The sequence below is a fragment of the Copadichromis virginalis genome, linkage group LG17, assembly GCF_057382275.1.
Source record: "Copadichromis virginalis isolate Kocher_CV1m ecotype Utaka linkage group LG17, C_Virginalis_male_GT1.1, whole genome shotgun sequence".
NCBI classification, from domain to species: domain Eukaryota; kingdom Metazoa; phylum Chordata; class Actinopteri; order Cichliformes; family Cichlidae; genus Copadichromis; species Copadichromis virginalis.
Window position 1 is genome coordinate 8,180,306 of NC_140634.1, and position 27,968 is coordinate 8,208,273.

General features: G+C 41.3%; 1 protein-coding gene across 5 annotated transcripts in view; it reads left to right on the forward strand.

Annotated features, from left to right (window-relative positions):
- LOC146688936 (discs large homolog 1-like protein) overlaps positions 1-27,968 on the forward strand; it is a 113,239-nt gene that overhangs the window by 25,672 nt on the left and 59,599 nt on the right. For 2 of the 5 annotated variants that reach the window (XM_085437549.1, XM_085437546.1), the window contains exons 2-3: positions 4,581-4,925; positions 9,463-9,585. The exons of 2 other annotated variants lie outside the window; for them this stretch is intronic. In XM_085437549.1, the coding sequence (XP_085293675.1) occupies positions 4,581-4,925; positions 9,463-9,585 (468 nt within the window). The remainder of the gene's footprint in view (positions 1-4,580; positions 4,926-9,462; positions 9,586-27,968) is intronic. One more of the 5 variants, XM_085437547.1, reaches the window with a different exon arrangement.

Consider the following 27,968-nt stretch of genomic DNA (forward strand, 5'->3'; position numbering starts at 1 on the left):
CCATTTGTTCTCTTGCTGCCTTTGTTGATAAATCAGTGTGGTCATCACCTTTTCTCTGGAAATAATTGCTTTATGCTTGATTCCAGTGAACTATTAGAGAGAGAGCGAGATGTGGGAGAAAAGAGAGAAGGATGAAGGCACATGTGTGTGTGTGAGAAGTTCCTTACGGCAGAGGATCCCCTGCTCTTTCATATCTCACCAAGCGTGACTAATGCCTGGCTTTACGCTGCGCACATACACGCGCACACACTCACACTCAAACACACACAAACTAACACATAAACATGTACTAGGATGCTGAATCTGCTCCCTATCTAGTCACGTTTTTCTGGCTATGCAAGACTGGCTGACACACTAACACATGACAGTCTCAGTGCGCACGCCTGTCTTTCTGCTTCTGTGTGTGTATGTGTGTGTGGTCAGCGGGCTTTCTGCAGGCACAGTCCTAGTCCTGATTAGGAATGCTCAGCTGCTAATAGCCAAGCAGCCAAAAACCCACACACTGATGTGAAAAGAGACCTATTTGGTGTCTCTGTTCATTCATGCATCCATTCATTCAGAGGTGTTCTTGTGCCATGCGAAAAATAAAAACACAGAATATAGGATTATGACTGAGTATGTGTGTGCGCGAGTGCAGAGGGCAGTAGAGGCAGTGTTGTGACAACAGTGTGAGCCAGAGCCTCTTCATGGTCTTAGCGCCTGGCTGTTCAGACGCTGCTTTCAGGAGCATTCTGAGGCATTTCTGACTAATTAGCAGGAAGATCTTAGCAAGCGCTGGAGAGGAAATGAAATATGCTGAAAGTCTTGAGATCGAGTCAGATCACAACGGTGTTTAGTCCTTATCCTGGTGTAAATGAGGTTAAAGTATGTAAGGGGGGGTGTACAAGACAGGGTGCACACATACACACAGCCTTGTCCATTTGAATTCTCAGAAATTAGCTGATACTGTTCTGTGCTCTCCTGTGAAAAGCAGCCACCCACTCACAGCCTCTGAACACAATATCCAGAATAGATTTGGCATCTTGTTGCTGACCAAGATGGCAGTCAGCTGCAGGGTCAAATGTAGTGATAGTGCTTTAGTGCGCTGATGCTCTGGTGAGCCCTTGTCAGCTAATAGTTGTTATAATCGGTGTGTTAATGTATTGGTTACATTTCTTGAATGAACTAATGTTTAGTCTGTTGAATTAGGAGTATATCAGATTTGATACTGAATAATTCATAGTAACAGTTTTTAACAGTGTGCTCAGATCTGCACAAACTGTCTAAAATACTCTCTTGGGAAAGAAGTTTAATTAGCACTGTGGGCTGTGTAGTTACTGTAGAGTCACAGTGGGAGCTCTACAATAAATCACACAGTCACACTTGTTCCTGTAGTTTACTACGACATTGTATTGACATAGAGCATTATCCAAATGCCCAACCTAAAGCCATTTCTAACCTATCTCCCTCAAACTGTATGGTTATTATTCTGGGTGCCATATATTCATCACCAAAACTTTGACAAGAAGTTTAAGTCTAAGGAAACTCTTAGTGCTTTCTCTTTGCTGTCTTAGCTGCTAAGCTTAGCAGCCTAGCTTATTGTATTCTTATATATTAGTAGATAAAATGTCCCACTCACCTTTTTTTGCCTTTCAGTACGTCAAGACCTCAATGCAAGATATGGTGAGACAGAGTTAAAAGCAAATGCAAACAGGGCTCAGAAAACAACATAACAAAGATCTGGAAAACATATGGGACACAGACAGGCAGGTACACAGTAAAGAGGGACAAATGAAAAGGCACAGCTATTTATACAATGACCACTGAGAGCTAACACAGAGAGTGGAAACAGCTGGGTAACAAGAAAACAAGAAACCAGTGACGACAATCAAGACAGTGAGACAAGACAAAATAAAGACAACTCTCTGTCTCTGTGTAGGTTCTTTGTCATCTATGTCGTTGAAGTCTTGAGAGCTTGAAAACGAAGGCAACAAGGCAACTGGATCTCTTTGGGTTTATTACGGTTTATTCCAAGGACAAAACACATAAACACAAGCAAACAGAAATTTTCTGTCTTCTCTGTCCCAAAATTCAAGAACAGAGATAAAGATTTAGCTCTATTTCACATTTGTGGTACCTAGCTCCTAAATTCTGACAGAGCCTTAACAGGAACTCTCACAATCTTCCTTATTTTCTGTGAGATGTATAGCTTTAGTTCTGATTCAGTAAAAGGACTTGATGCTACGATCCCTGATAATGCGTTGCTTCCAATGGAGACAGTCTTGAGGGTTGGCTGTTGTGAGGAAAGGCAGCCCAGAAACTTCACCAACGGGACACATCGTTGTGTGCCTCAACTTCACAGGGTATTTGAGTCCTTCATCCCAAGCTAATCTGCCATTTTTAACTTTCCTTGGTTATGTTTAGGGATTAGAGATCTGATCTAGATTATCTTATTAAAAACTGAGACACATCGTCAGTAGTAGACCTTGAATTCATCGGGTGTTTCGACCATTATCACTAGACACCCTCATCCAAGGAAGCCTTGCCAGGGTTGACCAGGCCCTGGAGTGCGTCACTGATTTATGTTAAATTGTTATTTCTCTTCTACTTTCTTCTGTTTAGTTTTCTACAATTTATTTTCTTCTATCAATTCACTGCAACTGAGAAATAATACTTACCTCTTTAATATTTATGAAGCCTCACTTCTTCACAGGGATAGAAAAGGTGATAGAAGGAAGTAAGAAAAAAGTGACAAGATAGGAGAGAGCAGAGAGGAGGGGCGCCCGATCTGGCATCCCACACCTCCCCACCGGATCGGGCTGTACGCTCTCTACCTCACCACTATCACAGCAGTGATATACATATTAAACTTGGACAAAAATAGAAATAATATGGTCAGCATATGTCAGCTGCCAAAAGCATAGGTTTCAGCAAAAAGTGTAAAAGATGTATGTAACTTCCTGGTTTGAAAAATAAAGCCAACACAGAAGTGCAGTACATCAGAAATATTTGAGGGCCAGAATAAATATGTGGAGTTAAAAATTAACACTTTTTAAAGTATTTTGTATGAGTCTTGAAAGACTGCAGCGTTAATGGTTGGTGGAAGTGAACAGAAATGTGCTGACGGCTAAGACCAAAAGCATGTCAGTCAGAAGTAGAGAGAAAATAAGAGTCAAACAAGCGTCTTTCCTGCCCCTGTGGAGGCAAGAATGGGCACATTTAATATATCAGAGAAAACTCTGATATATTAAATGTGCCCATTCTTGCCTTTAGACATGCCATTAGTAAACTTCTCAACTGGTGTATGTCTTGCTATAGGAGCAGTACACTGAGTCTGCATGCAGTTAGCTGCCAAGTAGTCTACCCTGGGAGAGCAACAAACCTCTTAAAGGAGCTTTTCACACTGTATGCAATCCATTCTGACTTCAATTTCACACCAGGGTTTGGCTCAAGCTGCGAGTCCAAAGCCCATAATATATTATGTGGAACTAGATTCTATTTAGATTATTTGTTTTTGACTTGACTTGCTATATTAGCTGAAATTACTCTGTTATCATGATATGATCGGAGGATTCAAGTTCCATTTGTCTTGAAGCTTTAAAACCCATTTGTGCCTCTTTATCAGTATCTTCTTTTTGCGGTTGGTTTAGATTTTAACAGCAAAATTAATGAGGGATAAAGGATTTTAGCCAGATCCACCTAATCAGTGTACAGGAGCGTGTCCCTTTTCTTGCTGCTCAGCTGGCTCAGTTTTTACACAGTATACACAAACTGTCATAGATTCAAAAACTAGCAAAGGACCCGGCATCCCTCCCCCACATGCTTCACCAACTCCCTCTGCTTTACTCTGTCCAGTTAGGCAGAAACATCATCAAATACTTAAAAAAAAAAGATTAAAAGGAAGCCAGTGAGAGTGTGTGGGAATGTGGAATCAGAGCAAGGAGAGAAACTCATAAGACTTTGTGCAGTGAGAGTCATAGATGTGGAAGGCATAGAGGCGTGATGAAGGTATAGAGCGATGACAAGGATAGAAAGAAACAGTTTTTCCCTGAGGCAGTCAGTCAACTACTCACTGTCCTTATTCAGTTTTGCATCTTATTTTGCCAGCAAACTTCTGTTCTTTCCTCTATATGTGTGTGTGTGTGTGTGTGTGTGTGTGCTCACGTTCACATGTGTATGATATGGAAAGCTCAGGAAACAATTACTCCCATGCTGAGTGTACACCTGGACTGGGCCATGTGCTTACACACACAAACTGTACTACAAAAACATCTCATTACACATGCATGTGTGCACGCACACTCGTGCTCTGCTATGCTTTTTTATTCTGGTTGCGGATTTGCACTAATGCTTTCTTCTTTTCCAGCTTTACTGAAGCTTTTCTGCTTCTGAACTTGTCTTCAAACTTAATCTCTTTCTTCCTCTTTTTCCTTTTTTCTCCTCCTTTTATCCCATCTTACTATATTCCATCTTTCCAACCATTTCTGCCCTGTTGCTCCTGTGTCTCTGGGGGTCTTTTCCTTGCCCTTACTTGCTTTTCCTTCAAATTTCCCTCTGGTTTCCTCCCTCCTCGCATTTTTTCCCCTCCATTCTGACTGTAGAAGTATCGGTGTCAAGAAGAGGAAGGGGCATCACCAGGTGCCCCAAAACTCCACCATCACCCCTGCCAGCATCACCAAATGGGAGTAGCCAGAGAGCTGAGGGAAGGAAGTACCCTGGGGAGGGATGGAGGGACCCTGGGTAGGGAGGGAGGAACCTGGAGGAGAGATGAAGGGAGTGCTGGAACCATGGAGAGAGAAAGGGAACGGTCACTGGGGAGGGACGGCTCTCTCGGTCGCCACAATGACCTCCGGGGAGCGGAGCTGGTTCAGGTGGCGGAGCGTCAGCTATCTCACATTCAACACGTTCATGGATATGTCACTCATACACACATCACGCCTGCTCAGGTAACTAACCCTGGCCGCCTGTCTCTGTGACTTTGACTCTACAACACAGACAAACATAGTGTCATACCTGAAGCTAGCACTGTATATATTCATGCATGAGTCAGTTGCTAATGCCTCACATGACAGCTCAGGATTTTGTCGTGTTTGCAGTATCTATAATGCTTTTCTGTATTTATACGGGCAAAATGATACATGAGCATGAATGCTGCTTTTTTCATAGTTTTTATGCGCTCTTGACTCTGTACCAAAGGGTCACTTCAGACACATGTTGAACCTGATGTTCAAACCAGTTTAAGAGAGACAGCCAATCAGGAGAAAGTTGACTTAAAGGTCATTAAAGAAGGGAGCTGAAAGAGCTTTTTTCAGACAGCAGATGAACTGAGGGGTTGCACCAAGGTTCAGTGTTGTATAAATCAAGACTATTGTCCCTGTGAATCATGCAAAGCTACTCTAGTAAAGTAGGCGGAAGTGAGCATCATGGGTCTCCCTTAATAATTTGGTATAATTCCTATTACTAGGTATATACACAGCAGTGTTTTGTTGGATTGTTTTTTGTTTTTTTCCATTAAGCAACATGTTAAAATTGATTCCAGATTTGCAGGGTGTGGTTCACATTCTGATCACTGTGTGTTGTTAGTTTTCGGCCACAAAACCATTTTGAGAAGGGCTATGCGGTTGTGGCTCACATTAGTAAAATAAACATATTCATCCCTCCAGCCCTGGTTGGTCTTTTCAGTATTTAACCAAGACCACAATATTTTCCAAATGCTTTGAGTTGCCAGAATATGAAAAAGATGTGTTATTCTTCAGCTATTAAAAGCAGATTTTGTTTTAAAAAAGCAGAAAACGTAGTAAACTGAAAGTCAAGATGGTGCACATAAGTGGTCCGCAGGTGCACATGCGCTGTCAAAACAAAAGACACGCACCAGATAAGAAGTTGCAACGCGCGTCTGCGTACATAGGATTTTCTGGAGGAGGACACACATTTGTTTAGAGGTAAAGATGTCAAAGAAGCTCCTTTAAGCAATTACTTTGGTGTTCCTCCACCTCCAGAGAAATGTCAGAAGGAGTCCGGAACGCAAAAGAAGCGCGTATTCTCAGAAAAGTGGTTGCAGGAGGTGAGCTGGCATTTGTTTGAAGCCAGCTGTCCCCCTCCAGAAAATCTTATGTACGCAAACGCGTGTTGCAACTTCTTATCTGGTGGGCATCTTTTGTTTTGACAGCGCATGCACACCTGCGAACCACTTATGTGCACCCCTGTCTATAGGAATGTATTGTTGGAAAGCTTGAAGTTTTCAAACTAACCTAACCCAAATATTTACAGCAAAAAAACCTGTTTAATTAGCTGCCATCACATCCCTGATGTTCACTGATATTGTCTAAATTGATCTAATATTACAGTCCTATTGTTGATAGGGTGATAATCCGCAAAACATATTGAGATTTTATTCTGCAATGGGGTCTCATTACTCTACCTTCTATGTTTGGAGCTGATGACTTTCTGTGGTGCTGGTCAAGGTGACGCAGACAGCTAGAAAGGGGAACTTTTTCTATGACTTCAGAATTAGATGGGCCTCTTTCGAAAGTACTTAGAAGTCACGGATACTGCCCTAAATTTGCTTCCATGCACAGAGCCTTTCTTTGTACCAGGAGAATACTTTTGCAGAACTGTGCATGCAGGGGATTCAGTCGAATGCTTGTCCCATTTTTTAGTAATGAGGCCCATTACTATCTCTGTTCTGCACTCACTCTGCGTCTGTCTGCCTCCCCCCGCTTTGTCTTTCTTTCCTTTCTGACGCTCTATCGCTCTCACACACACTCCTAATCGCACCGCGTAGCCTGGTAATCTTTTTATTTTGGTTGATTGGACTGTATCTGTCCACATATTAGTGCTCGCGTCTCTGTACTCGCACAGCTCTGAGAGCACACTGTTGTGTATTCTCTAACACACACACACTCGTTGGTCACACTCTATGCATATCCATAATGTATATGCTTTTTCCTTCTGCTCTATATTGATGTTCTGTGTATTGTCAGCTTTACTGGTGTCTGGTAAATTATAATTATGGTCTTTTCATTAAATAGACAAAATTATATGCACACTGATAATGACAAATTACTTCCTATCACATTGTAGTAACGAATGTAGGGTTTTTTCACAAGGATAAGCAGATTTTAATATCACTTCTTCACTTTTCTTAATTCCTTTTTTTTAACTTGTCCCCATCACTGTCGTCTCCCGCACTAATGCATCCTTTTAAAACTCTGGCATGTGTGATTATCAGTTTATTTTAATATATCAAGTCTTTATTTTGTCAGTAGTGGTACTGTGTCTGTCTGTGAGTAAGTTGCGTCCGCTCTCAGTGCTGGCAGCCAAAGCTGAGGAGGATGTGTATTAGTGGGGTGTCACATCTAAGTCATTATATGCTGTAATCTGATTGTCTCTGCACTGACTCAGTTGTCAGTCAGCACAAGTTCAGTATTTGTCCGCTGGGAGATCTTTGGACCAAGCTGAAGCGCTTCATTTTGTCAGCATGATGAAGACACAGTTGTCATGGAGCTCCACCTTGTGGCTGCATGTTCCCTTCTTGTCGTTTTATATTTAAAACTTTTTTTCTGTTGTTGTTGAAATTACACCAATTCTTCTGTTGACAATAATGACAATCATCAATTACTGCATGCCCCTGCAGATTTAACCAAAGAATTTTGGGCTGCCGTTCTTGCTGGATGCCATCTGCACTTAAGCTCATTCCCCTGTGACCTTCTCTTATCACATTTATCTCCATTTACTTTATGGAGATGCATTCGAGGTCTTGATATCCTGGCCCTTACCACAGCATGGCATCATTATCTGCATTATCATCATTGCTTTCTGCAGAGCGGTCCGTTCCAGCAGCTCATCACCTGTCTGTCTGTATAAAATCTATGATGGGGAACTATGTGTGTGCGTGTATTTGGATATTTGGTTTATTTTGGGAACTTCTGCTCTCCAAATGGTGTGTGTTCATGCATGCGTGTGTGTGTGTGTGTGTGTGTGTGTGTGTGTGTGTGTGTGTGTGTGTGTGTGTGTGTGTGTGTGTGTGTGTGTGTGACCACAGGTGCTGGATCTGGCTTCCTTGTGTATGACAGATGGAGCTGCCATCCTGTTCTCCCCATGTTCACCCCTCCACCCCCCTCCACCTTTTTTTCCCTTGTCTTCACACACACACACACACACACACACACACACACACACACACACACACACACACAGACATACTTTTCTGTGTTTATTATCTCTGATTTATTAATATAATATCTTCCTGTAAATATTCCAAGCTCACAATTTATCATACCTCTTTTTCACCATAATTTTAAATTAAATAAACTTAGCACAAAAAGTACAGAAATTTATACAAATAAATTTGATATGATATGATATGATTGGAAACTTTATTTCCCCTTAAATGAAGCCACATTTTTAAGGACAATGCATTTTTGGTTTGAGCAGTGTTGAGTGTGAGACTTGTCAGATCTTGTCTGTCAATGCCAAACAGTTTAATCTGTTCTGAGATTCTGGTGCCATGACTGGTGTACACCATCAAGCCTTTTTGCGCTGGTGTCGGTAACATGTGCACTAGAACCTGAACATCTGGAGGAATGTTATGTTCAGCGTTGTTACGTCCAGATTCTGACTACAGCAGTTGGATCATAGTGTCAAAGTGATGGTGTGGGGCAGAATCTTCCTCAATGAAAAAACGAGGCGTGTTCTCACTGGTAGCAATCGCAATGCAGAGATATCAAGAAGAGGCTCTGCAACCAGTGGCAGGTCCCATATCTCCACAGTCTGGGACCGAACTATGTCCTCCAAGATGGCAATGCTTGCCTCCACATTGTGGGATTTATCAGACTAACTGCAGAATTTGTGAATGGAGAGGATGGAGTGGCCTGTCTGCAGGTCAGACCTCAACCCCACTGAACACTTGTGGGATCAGCTTGGCTGTGCTGTTTGTGCCAGAGTGACCAGCACAGCCACACTGGTTGACTTGAATGCTGGTCAAGGAATGGGATGACATCCCACAGCGGGATATGACTGAGCTGATGACCATCATGAGGAGCAGGTGCCAGGCTGTTGTGTGTGTGGCAAGTTTTTCATTGGCACAACCCACAAATGCATTTTCTTTACAAATGTGGCTCCATTTCAGGGGAAATAAACAGGCTTTCAACAGCATAGGATTTTGTAGCCAATAAACATTGTTACAACAAAGAAATAATCCACCAAACACAAATTTCTATACTTTTTTTGCCAAGTTTACATTAATGATCATTGACTATGAATGAGATTCAGCTATTTTAATTTCCATTGAACACAGATGTGACCATTCGTACTTTCTGTTTTCTCCCTTTGCTTTGCACAACCATCATTAAGAAGGAAATATATTCTAGATAAAAGTATATGTCGGTCTTACACCTGTGCAATGATCAGAGCGCAGTGCACCTAAACATATTAGTTTGTATGCGTGTCGAACTTTGTTGAGCTCATGTCTGTACATTGTAGGTAGAATCACCTGAGGTTTCCTTTGATGACGAGGCGTGGCCTCACCCAGAGGGAGAGAGGCTGAATGAAGTCCCAGCCCCACCTTTCTCCTCTCTCTATTCTCAAAGTCACGCCTACTACCAGGTAATCCTGGCATGCGTTCGTAGCTTCATTTGTTTGTGTTTTTGGTCGTTTCTCATTTGTAAACTTCCGATTAAATGAGCATGCAGGTTTCTCTGCGTTTCTGTGAGACACATCTGCAGAATGTCTTCACTGTACTGGGTGAAATTCAAACATCGTGTTTTAACAGTGCACAGAAACTTTGTAAGGTGTTCCATGCAGCATTTAAACATTAACAAAATGTTAGTAAGTCAACGTTAATAGGATACTCTGTGCGATCCCTGTGTGCAATTACTGCTACAGTGCCAGAGGTCTAAGCAGCAGATGGCAGAAGGAATGAAAAGTGAGCATGTTTATATTTTTAGAAAAAGGGCCACAACTGGAGGGGAGGCAGTGTGGAGGGATTGGACCATTTTAATGTTATCTTTAAGAAACGACACGACTTCTAAAGTGTGTCTTTGATGGTAGCTATACCTTATAACATAATTAATTTTACAATGATATACTTACTTTGCTGGTGTTTAAAAATGCTACATGTAGTACCTTTAGTAGACAAATCTACTCAAACTTTCTGTGCTGCATTCATTTCTTGAAACCACAACCAAAACATTATGTTGTTTTGTTTCTGTGGACCATGTGAATACAGACCTTGTGTATTTTTTTTAAAATGTTTGAAATGTTTCTGTGATGGTGCCCACTTGTGTTTGCACGCATGGTCTTGCATGGATGTGGCGCGAGCACATATAGTCTTCTGTGCAACTGCAGTGTCGATATGTAATCATGCTCTTTACGATAAATTGTAGGTTATAACCCATCTTATCTACCCCGTTTCATGTCACCCATGTTAAACTTGCTGTGTCTGTATCTTGTGTGCTCATTAGAATGCAGTTGGAGGAGCTCTGTCAAATCTCCAGTTTGAGCTCCTTTCAATGCATGTAGTTACAGTTTGTGAACTGCAGGGGGCAGAAGAGGCCTCCCAAAGTTCACAGCTGTTCAGGGTTATGCCTTCACAAATTAATATCTGACTGAATTCTATTCATCAAACTGTTTAATATGATTTGGCGACTGAATGTTGGGATAATGGAAATGCTTTTTATCAATACTGACAAAGCTGCTCAGCAGTTTGTCGTTGAATAGAGGGTAAGAGCAGTCGTATAATTGACTTTGCTTTAAAAAGTCTCTGGCAAACCGTATATCTATTGCAGAGACTGAAAGCAGTGGACCATAAAAAGCGTTTTGCTCTCTGTGTTGAACACACAGACTGTAAGACATACATGGTGTACTCAGAAGCTTCAGTGGCTCCTAGTCATTAAGCTAATGCAGATAATTAGGCAGGAAGTAAAGACAGAGAGGGCCAGTGATGGGAAAAAACGGGATGAAGGGAGAATTATGGGCAGACAGACACAGAGCACAGATTTGTTGCTGGATGTTAATCAGCCTGTCAGTCAGCCAATTCATTCCTCTCCAAACAAACTCTTTTTCCTTTACAGTAATAGTAATTAACATTGAGTAAGACGTCCGCTCACTGTAACATTTCAGGGATGTTTGCTTCACTGTGCCGGTCCGGCCGTTTAACGCACAGCCTTTGTCTACCTTCAGGGAGAGACCTGCCGCTCAAACTTAATCCCGTTTCTAAGTGCTTAATAGGACAACATCACAGAAGTAGCTTGCCCTTTCTGCTAGATTCTCAAAAAGTTAGTTATTTAAACATTTGGAGCTTACAGATTTGATCCTCCCTATACTGCCACCCTCTTGTGCTCTGCTTAATTAACACTGATGTACTTTGCTCAGTGTTGGTACGCAGCCATGTAGCTGAGTGCAATTGCATCAGCCCACAAGGTAATTTAATTTTCTAAACTGCAGTGTTTTTCTAAACGAGTATGAAAAATAGTGAGCCGGGCCACCTAGCTAGTCATATCTGACTGAAAATAGCTGTTCAATGCTTGCTGGTCACAAGGAAATGAGAGATCATCAAGTCCTTAAAAGCATTAAAGTGGAACTGTGCAGTATTAAGATTCTCGTAATTTTGTTAGTACTGAATGATAGCTAGAGCTGGCAGTCATCGACTTAATATAGGTAGGACACAAGGGCAACTGGCATGTCTAAAGGGCAACATGTGCACCCTGTACAGAACGGCCCTGTGAGACTTCACATGAGTTAACAGCAGTTGTGAAAAATGCTTTTCTCTGTCTGCCTTTTGATGCTAAGCAGATATTGCTCTTTTAAAAAATGCCCACGTGCTTTGTCACAATAAAAACAACACTGTAAACAATAACCGTCAAGTTTTGGGCCAAACAAAGAGCTGAATGATGCTAAAAGGTTCTGAAGAGCTGAAGAGGGAAATCTGATGAATTGACTTGTCACTATGACCATAACCTTGAGCTGATAGTTATTTGAATCGTCGTCATTGTCATATTGATTGTTGTTGCTTTAAATCACAAACTTAGACCGTGCTGCGTAGCAAAAAAAAAGCCAATCCTGACCTCAGTCAGAAAAGCCTAAATATCCGACTCTCTTTTTGCTTGGGTTTGTGCTTGTCTATGCTACAGTGTTTTATGTCCATTTTTTTATATACCCAGCATTTACAAGGAAAGCTTGACATAGCTCTGCAAAATTCTCCTTACCAGAATCGAAGAGGAATCTAATGGAAGAGCTGGTGAGGAGCCAAAATGCTTAGGAACCACTGCACTATAGATCTGTATGGCGCCTGCTTTACAGTCCTTCTGACTGCATCATGGTCCCTTTACGGCTGTAGACAATGTAAGATAATACATATTAGAGTTTGACAGAGAGCTATCTACAAGCTGGCTATTGCAATGTGAGAACAAACAGTGCAGAACTGCATTTCAGGTGTTGGTCTGTGTCCATGTTCCAAATGTATATTCATTCTTTAGAGAACATGACAGCACTTCTATGGGTCCTGTTACTAGTTCAGAAAGTCTAGAAAATTCTGGGTTACTGTGCTTACAGGGTCATCCTGTCTAGAGTCTGTGGAGCTGGGACAGAAAATAGGTTCTAGGTCATTCAGCCAGATCAGTAGGAGAAAATAATTTGTTAAAAAAAAAAAAAACAGTAAACACAGCATTTGTACACGAGGCTATCTATCACCAGCCTGGCCTACCTGTAGAGGACAGAATGGCAAATTTGGCTCTCTCAGCAGGCGAACATTAAACATGCATGATGTGTGCTTTTATTTAATTGGTTCTGAAATATTAATAGAGTTGGCATTCACTTGCTGACATTTGACTGGAGAGAGAGAGGGAAAAAGTGAAAGAGGTTTGTGATAGGGACTGTGTGCTACAGAAATAATGCTGTGTCAGCTGACGTGTGTGTGTGTGTTTTGTACTTTGTGTTGTAGTGGCTAGTTGCAGACAGTATGAGAAGGTGACCAGGGGAGTCTAATAATATGCCTCCAGCGTTAATTCATGCCAGTTATGAGGATAATATGCTTTAACTGAGTGTTTGCACTGCAGGCGGCATGACTGATTTGGCGCTCCACACCCTCTGATAGTGGCTGAGGTTCCATCAGTGCAGTGTTCTGCAGATATAGTTGTTTTACGTTTGTGTTGTGTGTGAAGTGTTAAATTTCTGCTATCAGTTTTTCTTTGTAATGTTCTTAGACAATTAAAAACTTTTTCATAAATAGAATATTTCCTTAAAAAGGTTAGAGGTCTTTATTTTTCTCAACTGCAAAATGTGACAGGCGTATATTTTAAACTGGCTTTTATTCATGACTTCCTCTAAGACGTGTAATTAATCATATTTGGCAATTTTCCACAACAGAAAGTTGATTTTTGATTTCTGCATGATGCTGTTAACACAAATGCAACACTTACTGTTTCTAAATAAAACCCTTCAGTGTTTCAGTGGAAGAAAACACTTAATTTGGTCTCAGTGACATATGCAACACAGGCCCAATAGGAAAGAAAGAATGAAACTCAAAATGAATGAGCAGGAATGAGTCAAATTCAACAAAGAGCATATAAGTACGCATATAGAGAATTTATTAATTTAAAGCAGTATAAAACTACAAGCATCCACCTTATATTGGAAGCACCAGAGGTTTATCTGCTTTAATATTGTGGACTATAACTGGGCCTGCCTTTTACTTCTTTGTGATATATCTGTATCAGAGCCCTCTTCATTTGACTACCATTTCTTTTTTAAAAATGGAAAATAAAGTTAAGTTAGCATAGTGCTACTTTGACTTAGCAATGTTAGACAAAGGCACAACAATAAAGCACAAGAGTCTGATACAGAATGTTTTTGTGAGAATGCACTAGCACCACAAACTTCACATCAACATGTTAACATGCTCACAGTGATGATCCCAAAATGCTGAATTAGCAACTATTATGTTTGCTTTTTTATTCTGGGGATTTAGCGTGCTGATATGAGCAAATTAGCAATAAGTGCAAAGTATCCTTTTGGCATCTCCAGTTCATGTACACCAGGGGTCTCAAACTCAGAGAAGCGGCGGCCCGCTGCTAGCACCGTCATCTCATTGGATGGAATCATGGTAAAGACACCTCTGGTTAACATGTCGGGTTCTGTGTCGTAGCCGGTAGCTAACTAGCTTTACTGTCTAGGTCAACTTTGCTAGCAAGAGAAAGACAGAGGCGTTAAAAGGCTGCTCCAATGGAACTTTATTGTTTAGGAGGCAGCAAACACGGTGTGCAGTCAAGTCTTAACAGTGTACTTATAACTGGGCTCGTCAGGCACTCTTACATGCTTTGATCTCTCGTCGGTAGAAAAATTTTTGACTCTCCTGTTTCTCCCTCCCTCACGCTTGAATGTAGCCTCCTGGCCTGAAAAGTTAAAGAGTGTTTAGCGTGTGGCTACCATGTTACTGACAAGAGGCGAATATTGGGCTATATGGGTGAAAGTGAAGTGTTTGTAAAAAGTCAAGACTCAAGGCTTCAAAATAATAGTGCCTTTAGTTTACTGTTTCCATCTTTTATATACAGTTTATATTATGTACTGAGCCCAATCTGGGATCTCTGGTTTTAAATTTATTTATTTATTTTTTGCTGTTTGGTTGATTTTAGGCACCAAAGCTGCTTGGCAATGTTTATGTAAAGACTGGGATTTGGGTTAAAAGAGAGAACCTACCTACTGAAATGTTAACTGCTCAAAAAAATAAATAAATAAATAAAAATACTTTGCAGTATTCACAGAAGTCCCATGCAATTTAGGGCAATTCAAGTCAGATTTAGAGCGATCCTCTATATTTCACACTTGGTCTAGGATCCATCTTAGACTCTGAAGAAGCCTAACAAATCTCTGAGATATCTGTTCAGATCTTAGGAAACAACACATTAGTCAGCCAGCACCAGGTGTATTTCAGGAGTCTCAAAGCTGTTACTATAGTTACTGTTCCCTAGGAAACACAGGAAAAGGCTGTGACAGGGGTCCCGCTCCACCTGTGGCTAATCCTCTAGGAGGCTAATCTTGCTGTGTAGGCTAACTGTATACACCAGAGATAGAAGTCCACATCACTTAGGATGAGTCGGCTTTGTTGTAAGAGGGTCAGTCTAACCTGTGTACGCCCATCTTTTGTTTGACCTTTGACCCAGATGTGCCAGCCAATTTTAATGCATGCTAAAGTCTCTAGACTTCCATGCCATGCTTCAGGGATGCTGTGAGGACACTTGTTAGCCTGCTTGTCTTGCCTCTCTCCTGTCTTCTCTTTTCTTTTATCTCAGTTGGTGCCCAGCAACAGCCTGTTGTTTTCCATTCTGGAGTCATGCTCTATGTGTGTGTGTGTGTGTGTGTGTGTGTGTGTGTGCACGTGCATTAAAGAGTGAGTGCGAGTGTGTGGGAGAGCTGGGTGCTGCAGTGTCTGGAAACAGCCTCAGGAGAAGATCTGTCTCTTTCTCACACATTAAAAAAGAACCAACATCACCTCGAGCATGCATGTACTTCAGCGCACACACTCGCACTGGGAGCATACCTGTTATTACTGTGCCTTAGTGTCTCTCGGTTTCCAAGATTGTCTCCCCCCCATCCCCCCACCCACTCTCACACACACACACAAAAGCACACAGACACCTCAGCACACCTACACACACAAACACACAAACATTTATCTTGTTATCTGTCTAGCCAGTGCCAGCGCTCACCGTATTCTTCGGTGGCATTCAGCTTTCTTTCCACCGTGTCTCCTCCTCACACTGCAACAGGCATCTTTGCATATGTGTGTACATATATGTGTGAGGGTGTGTGTGTATTTGGAGTATGTGTTATGTGTGAATGTACTGAGGGGGGTTCTGTTATTTCATTGGCTGGCTGGAATGTAGGGGCGTGGCTTGCACCAGTAATGATATCTAACAGTGGGAGAGAGAGAGGGAGAAAGAGAGCGAGAGAGAGAGAGGAGAGAGAGAGAGAGAGAAGGGGCATCGGGTTGCAGCTCCAATAAAAGACTGGAAAAGACAATTTGCTGAAAGATAAGCGTGCGAGAGAGAGAGAGAGAGAGAGAGGAAGAAACAGACAGGGTGGGTGGGGGTTAGGTAGGAAAAGAAAAGGAGACTGAATAATGTACTGAGTGAGAGAGACGAGAAGAGAGAGAGAGACGGAGAAACAACTGAGATGTAAGAGAGAGGGGAGGAGAAAGAGAAGAGTTGCAGAATGATTCCAACCATCCACCTACTTCAGATGCTCTTCTTCTCGCCTGCATCCTTCCACCTCCCTCCTTTCATCCGTTCAGCCACCCATCACTCCCTCCCCTGCTCCTTCCATATTTAATGGGAGCACACACAGTGACAGCAGGGAGATTGACTGGTCATCTCCTTGGACTCAGAGAGAAGGCGGGAGGGAGGGAGAAAGAGGTGGTGGGGTGGAGGAAAGACAGAGGGAAAGAGTGAACTCCCTTAAATAATCAATCTTCATATCCTTGTGTGCCTGGCCCATACACCCCCTCACTTTGTCTTGTCTCTGAGGAGAGGCAAGAACGCAGCTGAGGAGAGGAATTTTGGATTTCCAGAGATGTGGATGTTGGACCTTTCTCCTGGCTAGAGAGAAGATGGGATGATGGACCAGTTGATGGAGAACAAAAAAAGACGGGCAGATGGATTAATGGGTGGACAGACACACAAAGAGCCTGAGAGACAGACTCACGCTTCAACTCTAAGTGGACCCTGTCTACCTGTCCTGCACTTTCTACCTCCTCCTCATCTCTCCTTCCACCAGCTGCTCTGTTAATCCTGAGCTAAAGAAGATAAAAGGGACATTATTAAGAGAAAACTTCGGAAGAGGAGATAAAAATATCCACAAAGGCAGCATCATTTTCAGAAAGTGTTGCAAGAAAAGGGAAGCTGGACTGTATATTTAGACAGGGACACTGTGAAAGCGATGAGTGACAGATGAGAGAGACTGGAGATGAAGCAGCAGAGAAGCGTTACCACCTGAACTCAATCTTGTCTGTCAAAGGGAAGATCAGACAGCAGAGACGATGAACTATATTTTTGGAAACAACACCCTGTACCCTCGCAGTTCGAGGGTAGGCGGGGCATCCGGGGGTCAAGGGGCGGGCCTAGGTATCAAACAGAAGCTGGGGCCCAAGCGGGGCTCCTCGGAGGAGCTGGCACCTCCCCACACCTCCTCCCCCTCCACCTCCTCTCCCGCCTCCTCCTCCCCCTCCACGTCCTCCTCACGCTGGCAGCAGCTCCTTATGTTCTTCTCCAGGAGGAATGCCTTCACTGACTGTATCACTGCAAGCCAGGTAACACACACACCTCAACCTGTGTGTGTATGCCCGCTTGTGTGTGTGTTTGTGTGTGTTGTGCTTTAGGGATGGTGGGAAGCATGAAACCTTACCTGAGTTTTTGTTGAGTGTGTGTGTGTGTGTGTGTGTGTGTGTGTGTGCCATTATTTAGCTAACATTCTCCAGTTTCAGTTTCTTAGCCAAAAAACAGGGAGGCAGTGAGGGGCAGCTTTAAACTGAAGCTGAAGCAGCACTCTGTTTATGGTAGAGATTTTGATAATGTTGTCATGGAAATGAGCCCTGGCATAGTGTACGAGACCCAGAGAGCCGGTGTGTTGCCATGGCAAAGCCATCATTTAGCTGAGCAGTCTCCTCACTGCAAGTCTACAGTGAAATGAAAATCTTAGCACTGAAGGTGTGTGACTGACCTGATGAGAGGCATCACTGTCACCCCATGTGTAACGGTTCATTTAGGACGTTATTATAAAACGAGCCATAGGAAGTCTATCCGTGTTTGTGAATTATATACAAGTGAAAGATAGATGATGTTTTTTAAACTGCCTTTATAGCACTTTATTTAGGGGCTGGTGTTGAGCTGGTGCATTGAATGTAAGCAAAAGTAGACAAGTTGAGCATCATCAGCTTTAGGGGACAATTAACATTTTTTAAGGATTCTTTACAGTTGTCAGATTTCTTGGGACAGAGACTTCAGGGACATTTCTTGACATATCTTCACAAATTCATATCAGATGTAAATAAGAATACTTGTGAGACTCTGTCCAGATTTTCTCAAGAAAATATCATAAACCGATCCTGATTAGCTGTCCTATCTGATTCTGAGGTCACATAAACTGAGGAGAGAACTTTCAGTCTTTGCAGAGATATGTAGTCTCAAACTGCTCTTGTTTGTATATTTACTTGTATAATTCCCCTGGGTTCATACTTGATCTTTCTGGTTTTAAACGACCTCTGAATACTTAAGTAAGTAGAATATTTTGTGTTTTTTATGTTATCAGTGCAGTGTTAAGATAAACTAAATAACAACATATAAATAATGCATCAGTTGGTTCGTAATGACCGGATTAATCTATAATTCTTATAGCTGTCTTCTGGAGCATATATATCCTCTGTCCATCCATCCATCCTCTTCCACTTATCCAATTCAGGGTCATGGGGGGAGGGGCAGGCTGAAGCCTATCTGAGTTGACATGAGGAGCGAAAGGCAGATTGCATCCTGGATAGAGCAACATCATTAATTTAATCAAATTTTACAATTGTTTTACACATTTTTGTACCAAACAGTGTGAACGCAGTTATTGTGCAGAGTGTGCCGGACTGGACTGTACCTTCAAATTTGTACCTAACTATAGTATGATGAGACTGCCATTAACCCAGCTGTAAACCCTGCTTTATGTCCAGTTAGCTGTCTAGTGCTTCACCACTTTATTGAGTTTCCACATGCTGAGTCAATAATGCTCATGTAGTGTGGAAAAATGGAACAAATGTGAACATGCATGATGTACATTAGGATCTTCCAGATGTTGAAATAATTTGCAGCAGCTGACTTTGGTAATTTTCTATTTAGATTGTTCTCGTCTTTTTTAAGCACCACCTTTTGAAACCCTTTGTTTCCACAGTGTTATGCAATCTATTTTTATCATTACATTATGCAAAAATATAAAGAGACATTTAGGCCATTCTCTACTTTGCATGAATGTTTTGGATGTTGCTTGTTATTGATATCAGATTTTTAAATGGAGGAAGCTGTGCCTTCCACTCAGCATCTCTTGCAGATATTAGACTAGTTTTCTGAGGGGTAAAATAGCTTGAAACATCAGAACATTAGGAAAGTGCTGCAGATGTGATGATGTGATTGGCCATTAGTGAGTCCTTCTACTGATATGGTATAATCAGCACATAAAAAGCATCAGTGACATAAAATAAAACATGCATAAATAAATGCATGAATGCATGGATTCCTACCTTAATTACAAGATTCCAGACAGATTTGTAAAGTGTGGTAGCATGTGTAACAGTCTCAAACACTTATTTTAGTATTTGATGTTTTGTGGTACTGTAGCATATGTGTCAGAATAAGAATTTCAACATCAAGATTTAAAGAATAAACCCCTTTTTCTGCTTTAATGAGAGAAATCCAAATGAAGCATTTTCCCGTAGCTTCTTATTTTTCACAGCTGATTTCTTTCTGGGTTACAGAATAGTAAATGGTGTCTGTACTGAATAAAAACATTATTGATCTGACACTGAATGGAAGGCGAGCCACTCTGTGTTCCACCCTGCAGCAGTTTTACAGTTGTCTACAGATTTACAGCTCAGTCTATGAAAAAAGAAAAAAGTAACCCACCTCCTTGCAATAATCATATTGGCCTGTGTTCTCCCAGGGTGTTACCATTTCCAAGTCTCAGACACTTACTGCATGACTGATAGGGCATTATGCTAAACACGCCCTCACTAACACAACTCTCGGTCCTACAGAGAGAGTGTATGGATATAAATGTGGTGTGATACATTTGACACTGTGTGTGTGTTGGTTATATCAAGCTTCCATTATGATACACAGAGCTTTGCAGACCCATGTCTATATGTAATAACTTTCTACTGTCTCCAGGGGGCAGCATTAAAATATATAGCCCAACCAGTATTGTGATGCTCCTAATTTCTTGCTCTTTTGCTCTTTACAGCAAAAGAGAGTTGAGGCAGAAGTGATCATAAACAGTATCTTTGTAGTGGAGTGGAAGCACTTCAGCCACTGTCTGTGCTTTTTATCTGTGCTTTTTCTAATCTTTGATGATTTCACTTGCACTTCTTCCTTTTCGTCGTAAAATCATCTGTCACTTCCTTTCCTGATTATAATAATAATAATAATAATAATAATGGATTGGATTTATATAGCGCTTTTCAAGGCACCCAAAGCGCTTTACAATGCCACTATTCATTCACTCTCACTCTCACATTATACCTAAATGTTAACCAGCATTCAGCCCACGCATACTGTCATCTCTATAGTGCTATGCATTGCAGGACTCCCTGTAGCTTGTGAACTGGTTCTTAGTCTTTCTCTCTTTGGGACTATAAACCCCACATTAACTTGCAAGTGCTAATGGCCAGAGCCAGTTAAGGTTTTGATGGTTTAGATTGTTGAGCTAACAATACACAAATGTTCATTAATCTTTAATCAAATTGTTTAAAATGTTCAACACTTTTTGAAAAAACCATATAAAGCATAACAGTATGATATAGTTTTGGAATCATATGGATTTTAGACTGGACTTTATCTCAGTGGTGTCTGTTGCTAAGCCTCTTCCTCGATGACAGTAATGTTATTGATTCTAAACGCTATCAGCGCTCCAGTCAATCCATCTGTATAGGTAGCCTGGATGTTGACTTTTGGCTGTACTTTGATAGTGTTATTTGCTACCAGCAGGCAAATATAGTTTGAGTCTCTTTATAGCACACACAAAAGGTTAACCCTACACGCTTAAAAAAAATTTTTTTGTGCACACAAACAGCAGTCCTCTCTTTCACTGCCCCACCCATTTCTTTCTATAATTGATGAATAGTAAACAAGAGGTATGAAGGTCATACTGGCTCTCCAGAAAGAGCTCTAAAAGCCTTAAAGATGTGTTTAGTGGTCAAAGGAAATGGGTGTGGAGAGGGTTGGGCAGAGTAGGGAGACAGAGTGGGAGAGAGAGTAAGACACAGACGGAGACAATTAGTGACTGATTAGATATCCGATCCTAAAATCATAAACTATCCATCATAAAATGTCCATCTGAGCATACAGCGAATCAAGCGACAGAGGTCAGCTTGTCGATCATGTTAGGACTGTTAGTTGGAATAGTCTGAATGTAAAGTATCAGCAGGAGAGGCAGTACATCGGTTTTCTGTTTGGTTTCACATTGTCTGCTGTCTGTCAGATGTTCCCACTCAATAGAAAAGTGTTAAAATGTATTTAATCACAGCAGATTCCAGTATTATCACAAGCAAAAGGTGTAAAAGACAGAGTAACAAATTTACAGTGGTTGTTTTATTCTAAGAATGAGGTCTAAAAATATCCTCTATATATGTCGGTAATATTAAAATGGAAAATGTGTGGGAGCTACGTCACAAATGCTTTAGCTATACTGCCTTTTTGCACAGTACAGTTCAACCTACTCTCCCCAGCACACACACACACACACACACACACACACACACACACACACACACACACACACACACACACACACACACACACACTGCTTCAGCAGAGAGTGGCTCATTATCCTCCTCTTCCTGAGAAGACTTTCCACTCTCCCAGCACCTCATGGGATACCAATGTGCATGTGTAGGCTTTTCTTTCACAGCTGATTGTGGATTTGTCGTTCCTACTATTTCACCTTGTACATTGGTCTGATGGGAAACCTAGGACCCCAGTATGCTTGTGTGCGATTAAACTCCAAGTCTAATATTTGAGTGGGCACTATGTAATTAAATAAAGTAAGTTGTTTTTTTTTGGAGTCTTCACACCATAGCTGTGAATTTTCACCTCCCACACTCAGAATCTATACATCATGGCCTCATGGAAATGAAAAAGCGCTTTAATGCTGAATAAATGAGAAATCACAAACAGGTGCCGCGAGACAGAAGTGGTTCTTTATTCTTCTTCTGCTGTGATAGTGCTCTGCTCACATCATATGGAAACACACACTGGGGCAACTTGAAGGTTAAAAGCAATGACTTGGAAACATTAACGTGTTCAGACTTGCTCGGAAACCCTCGGGGCATCATGACTGACGTGCCCTGCCTGCTTTCTTTCATTCTGATCAGCTGCTACATGAAATCGTAAATGTTGTGTGATTCTGCAGAACAGAAGGAATGATCTCAACAAAGTAGCCTCGCTGTATCTTCCCTCTTTTATTATAAATGATAGCGCGGTGGTGATGTCATGAGTGGGTGGGATTATAATGCAAATGTATACCGTCCGGACCGTCATTGTGTGTCGTAACTAATGAGCACCGCCTCTGATGCTAGCCAACGCTGCAGGTGGCATCAACTGTTGTCATGGTGATACTGCTGCGCTGATCACCAAAGGGAGAAATTTGGGTTTTTGTGTGTTTTTGTGTGCACGAGAGAGTGTTAAAGTTAAAAAGGAAAAAGTAGATGAACATTTGTATATAAACTTGCTATCTTTATATGTGATCTCACACACACGCACACACACACACACACATTGTGTTGTGGCCATGAGTAGTGCAATGGATTTGCGCTGCTTGAGAGTGTGTGAGGTGTTGCGTCACCTTCTGTGAGTGGGATGAAGCTTGCATATCAGCTCTCTCCCACACACACTGAACACACACACACAGACATCTCCACACGCTCCCTCTCCATCAGTCTCCTACCTCCAGCCTGTTCTCTGGTTATGCTGATATAATCAGCACAGATTAGCTGACCACAAGCAATCACTTAATATGTCCACTAACTAATGAGACTGAACACAACATAACGATGTCTCCATCCATCTTGTGTGATTACTATGGGATGGTTTGACACTACAGGCGGCTTGACCTATTCACCGCTACTTGAGAAATTCATGACTGGATATAAGTGCTGATTGTGATGTAAATCAGAAGCCTTGAGTGTCACTGCTTCATTAGAGCATCGGCTTTTCATTTTAGAGCAACAATGTCTGCTTGTGTATTATTATTACTACCAGGCAGAATAATATTGGCACCTTTGTTATGCAGTCACACATGGATGTGCTACAGTAAGTGACAGGCTCATTACTGTACACCATAAGGCACAGATTATAATTGGAAAAGCTTTTGTTGCACAGAGAATATGAGCCAGCAAACAGCAAGCTTTGTCCCACGTTAATGATGCCATCCCTCTTGACTTGTAATTGTGCCTCCTTGTAGGACAATGAGTGTGCGTCTTGATTAAAATTAAAGTTTAATCCTGTGACAGAAATGAGCAGCAGCACCACCAGTAGTGGCTTCTCTCACAGTTTGTCCCTTTCTTCAAGTAGGTATGATCAAATCTTTTATATCACTTCAGCAAATTGCCTCTGGAAAAAGTCCTAAAACAGATATGAATATGCAGAGTCAGCAGGGAAGGGATTCGATTTTGGTACCAGAAGCTTTCTTGTATTTGTTTGCTTGTATTAGAGCTGGCTGTGGTTGCATGCAGGTAAACAGTCCATAATAAGAGCAAGACAGGGATTGCATTTTGAGAAAGATAATATGCAGAGTGACAGCAGAGGAACTAGTGATGTCAGCTGGCTTCCAGAAACGTTCAAAATCTGGTTCCCAGATTGTAAATGAAATAACTTGTCCGTGTTAACAACCAGGCCAGGGTTTCTGTCACTTGGAAGCCAAATATGCACTAGTTCCAGTTAGTTTTTTAATGTTCTGCATGATAGGTACAAGTGGGTGTCTTCTGATGTTTCTTCTTTAAGAAAGTAACAGCATGAGACATTTTAATGTCAGTACTAACACTGTCAAAATTTCCACATATCCTATGAGCAGCAATACCATAAAATTTCAGTAAAGGTAAGATTTCAGCATCATGATGCTGCAGTGGTTCGTACTGTTGCTTTACACCAAGTAGGTCTTGGATTCAAAGCACCATCTGCTCGGTGCATGGTGGATTTGGGGGCCTTTCTGTGTGGAGTTTGTGTATTCTCTGTGTGTCTGTGTGGGTTCTCACCTGGTACTCCAACTTCCTCCCACAGTCCACAGACATGCAATTAGCGGGGTTAGATTAACTGGTGAATCGAAATTTCCCAAAGGTGTGAATGGCTGTCTGTCTCTGTGTATCAGCCCTGCAACAGATTGGTGGACTGTCCAGGATGTACCCTGCCTCTTGCCCTATAGTCCCCGCCCCTCCTACAATCCTGCATTGGACAAGTGGAAGTAAATGAATAGATGGGACAGTAAGACTTAAAGATATCAGCTTTTCAAGAGCATTTTGTTAAAATGAATTTAACTTATTAGACTCACTCACCAAGAATGTACAGATCCGGTCTCTATTTCAGCTGCCTGCATCTTTAGGGATGTCATTGTTTCCTTTAGAAATGATCTGTGACACTGTTTTTCCTTGCTGTGTTTTGCTGTTGGTGGGGGCTTTTTTCCCTTCGTTTTTCTTTTGATGCGTGCAGTATAGTGCTGCACTTTCATCATTCCACATGTTGTTATTGTCCAGAATAAAATATGGCCAGGTTGTTGAAAATACCATAAAAACTACTGGTACTAAAGAAGCTTTTGTTATGACAGTTGCTTAGATAAAAACAAGCATTTTTCCTACATCAATTTAGAAACGTAATATTTTCTTTGTAATTTTTATTTGACATTTTTGCATTTTTACAATAAGTTTAGTGTAAAATGGTCAGCAGATAAACTGGTAAGTAGTTGCTGCTTATCCTCCTGTCTTTGGATCTTTGGCAGTGCTTTAATATGAGTGTGTGGTTGTGCTAGAGTAATAAATGTATTCAAAAGGAACTAATGAGTAGAAGTTTTTTAACACCCACAGTTTTAAGTCACTTTTTTTGTTGCACTGCTGTAAGGACTCCAGCTCCTTCATCTCTGCCAGGATTAGGCAGAGTGCCTAGAGACTGAAAACAGAGTTTGTAATTAAGTCATGGAGGAAGAGATCACCATCCTGGCAGTCACAGTGGGCACACTGATAGACAAAGAAAGAAAGTGTCAGTTACAGTGACTGTAATTGACACCGAGACCACTTTCTTAACAGACAATACCATTACAGCATGTATTACTTCACTCTGAGCTCTGGCTCACAGTTGGAGGGATGCACATGCAGTCTAGTTAACAGAAGCTATGGTTTCACCAGCATGTATGAGTGACACAGATAGATGGGGAAAGAGAGCGCGGTGAACACCACGGCGAACGAACCTCTCAGTAATTGTTGAACCTTGCGCGCTTAATTCAGGAAACGATCGTACACAACATCCCCACAAGTAGGATCGCTTCCTGAGGTCAACAATCAGAGGAGGAGGAGGTGTTTACGACAGTACAGAAGACTCGGCCCTGCTCCTGTTGACCCCACTAACTTTCCTATTACAGCATGTTATCCCACTTGTAGTATTTATGATAAGGAATAGTGGCATGAGATTGAAAATAAGTCACTATTGCAGTAAACAAATCCTCCAGAAATCATTTCTTTCTTGTCGATCAGTGCTTCACATTAGCTGAAGTTAAATCTTCAGAACTGTAATAATCCCATTATGTTATGATAAAGGCCACACTTCTGTGGGTACAACGTGTTTACAGTGTGTTTCTAAGCCATGTTCTTATCGATACGCTAAGACGCTGTCGATTCAGGATGAATGCTGTTTCAAATAGGGATCCACAGACTCTGAATCTGTGGGTTTTTGTTGTGGTTATTTATTTACATGACAGGAAGCAATTTGATCCATATGAGAAATAAGGGACATATTTCAAAGTCTTTTCACCAGCTCCTTGTTTTACCTGCGCCTGAAGCCCAGGTACAGTCTGAAAGAGTGTAGATGTAGTTCATCCACAGAATGAGGAAGCTGATAATAGTAATGTATTGCCACAAGTAGTTTCTTTATGAAAATAAGATGTATGTCAATGCTTGTATGTCTGTGCACTACTGATTCTGTGGGAAACACTGATCGTGCAATTTTTGAACATGAACAACACTGATGTGTCGCAGCATATCTTATTTGTTAACGTTGTGATATCGGTCAACAGATACATATATGGGTGGTAAACAGGGACATCCATTTCAAGTTATGTTAGATTTTTATTTAAATAAATAGAATTTTCTTGCTGTCAATTTCCTGAATTTCAGCTAAATAAGCTGTTAGAGCTCAGGTAACCATTTGCTATAGAATATTTGTGCTCTATTAAATTTCTGGCTGGTGAAAAAAACTGAATGAAGTGTCTGCCAAGCTTGATCTCCTCTTTGTCTCAGTTAGTTAAGGACAATATTAAATCTTATTATTTTACAGACAGACAACATTTAAATCTTTAACAGCAAAAGCTTGTCAAAGCCTTCCAGCTCCAGCCCAGAGCACATCTCTGCTCTAGTCATAACAGACTCTGTAAATTAATACTGATTTCTGCTGCTGGTGTGTGATATATGATAATGAAGATCTCAGGCTGCAGCCTCACATGTCTGATCACCCACTGGATCCATGGAGACCACAGCTCCTGTTGGTCTTTTTTACAAGCTTTACTTGTGGATCGTGTCAGAGCATCTGCTGCCATTATTCAGTCGATTTGTGTCTGTTTAGAAAAGTCAGTGACATGACAAATAGTACGCGCATTTGTTAACAGGAAATGCCTTTTAAATGCTGTTAGACCTGGTGCCAGTGCTAATTGGACTGAGCACTTCTTGAACTCTTCAGGCCGTATAATTACACCGAAAATGTATTTTACAGCCTTTACCGTAATATTTACCGTAATATGTACCATCAGTTTCAATTAAGATGAAGTGATTCCAAGATGAAGCCAAGCACTCGACAACTGAAGATTCAAAATACTCTGAATTATACCATTATACCATCAAGAAACTACAAAATGTAACATTTTGTGGGATTGGAAAACTGGACAGCATTCAAAGCTCTATACCTGTGTGTTCATTATTATGACAATTATTTTGCTCACCTAAGAGTCAGTAAATGATTTGAATTTTTTGAGGTGTGGGGCCTCAGTATCTGAGTGGGACACTACATAAATGTAAGTCAGTACTCATGACGTCACCTTCATCGTATCTGTGTGCGTGCATTCTAGCCTCCTCTCAGTTCTCCATCTGTCTGTGGAGTCTGAGGCCTCCTGCTGGGGACAGCCAGGATTACAACCTAGTCTCCAATCTGGAGAGAGTGGAGTTTATTGATTGTAGTTAATTGTTTTCGGAAGTCTGTTCTGCAAATCCTCTCAGCCTCCAGCCAAGATGCTGTCTCCTGTCACATGTCTGTTTTTGCTGTCAAACACTTGATCCTCGCTGACGGCTCTTGGTGTGGTCAGTTTTTGGCTTTTAGAGATAAATAGTAAAACATTTTGCTTGAGTGAAGCATGAAGGAGCAAAAAAGACATGGCCCACATCTTCACTTTTTACAGGAAAGAAAGGATTGTGTGAATTCAGTGCTTTGAACATTTTTCATGTGTGTGACTGTGTGTGCGTGTGTGCATGTGTAAAAGAATAATTAATATCTATTACAGTAATTGCATGGAGCACAAAAGGTTTTATACTCAGCAAATAAGGTTGTTTTTTTTCTCCTGGATAGTCGGGTTGTTCTGACCCAGAAGAGAAAATAACTACTCAATTAAACCAGTGTGCAGAACTGATGGTGTAACGTTGGCTGATTTATTATTTTCCTAATGTTTTTCTGTTAAAAAAATTAAATTAAAACATTACATAGTGGTGTCAAATTAGAGTGGGGGTAGAAAGCTAAGTAGAGCTTGACACAGTGTAGGCAGGCTGAGTCAGATGATTTCTAATAAAAAGATTTGGGGGTGCAGTGTCAAGTTTGTCCCACCTTTAGTACTAATGGAGTAATCACAGCAGGGACTAGAACCTGACTGACAGATTATACTTCTCTCATATGAGCCTAATCCACACTGCAGCATTGTGGATTAGGCTCTAAGATGTGAAATATCTTATTCTCACATCCTTGTTTCTTCTCCTTGTCTGCCCTCTCCACCCCATCCCTGTATTTTCA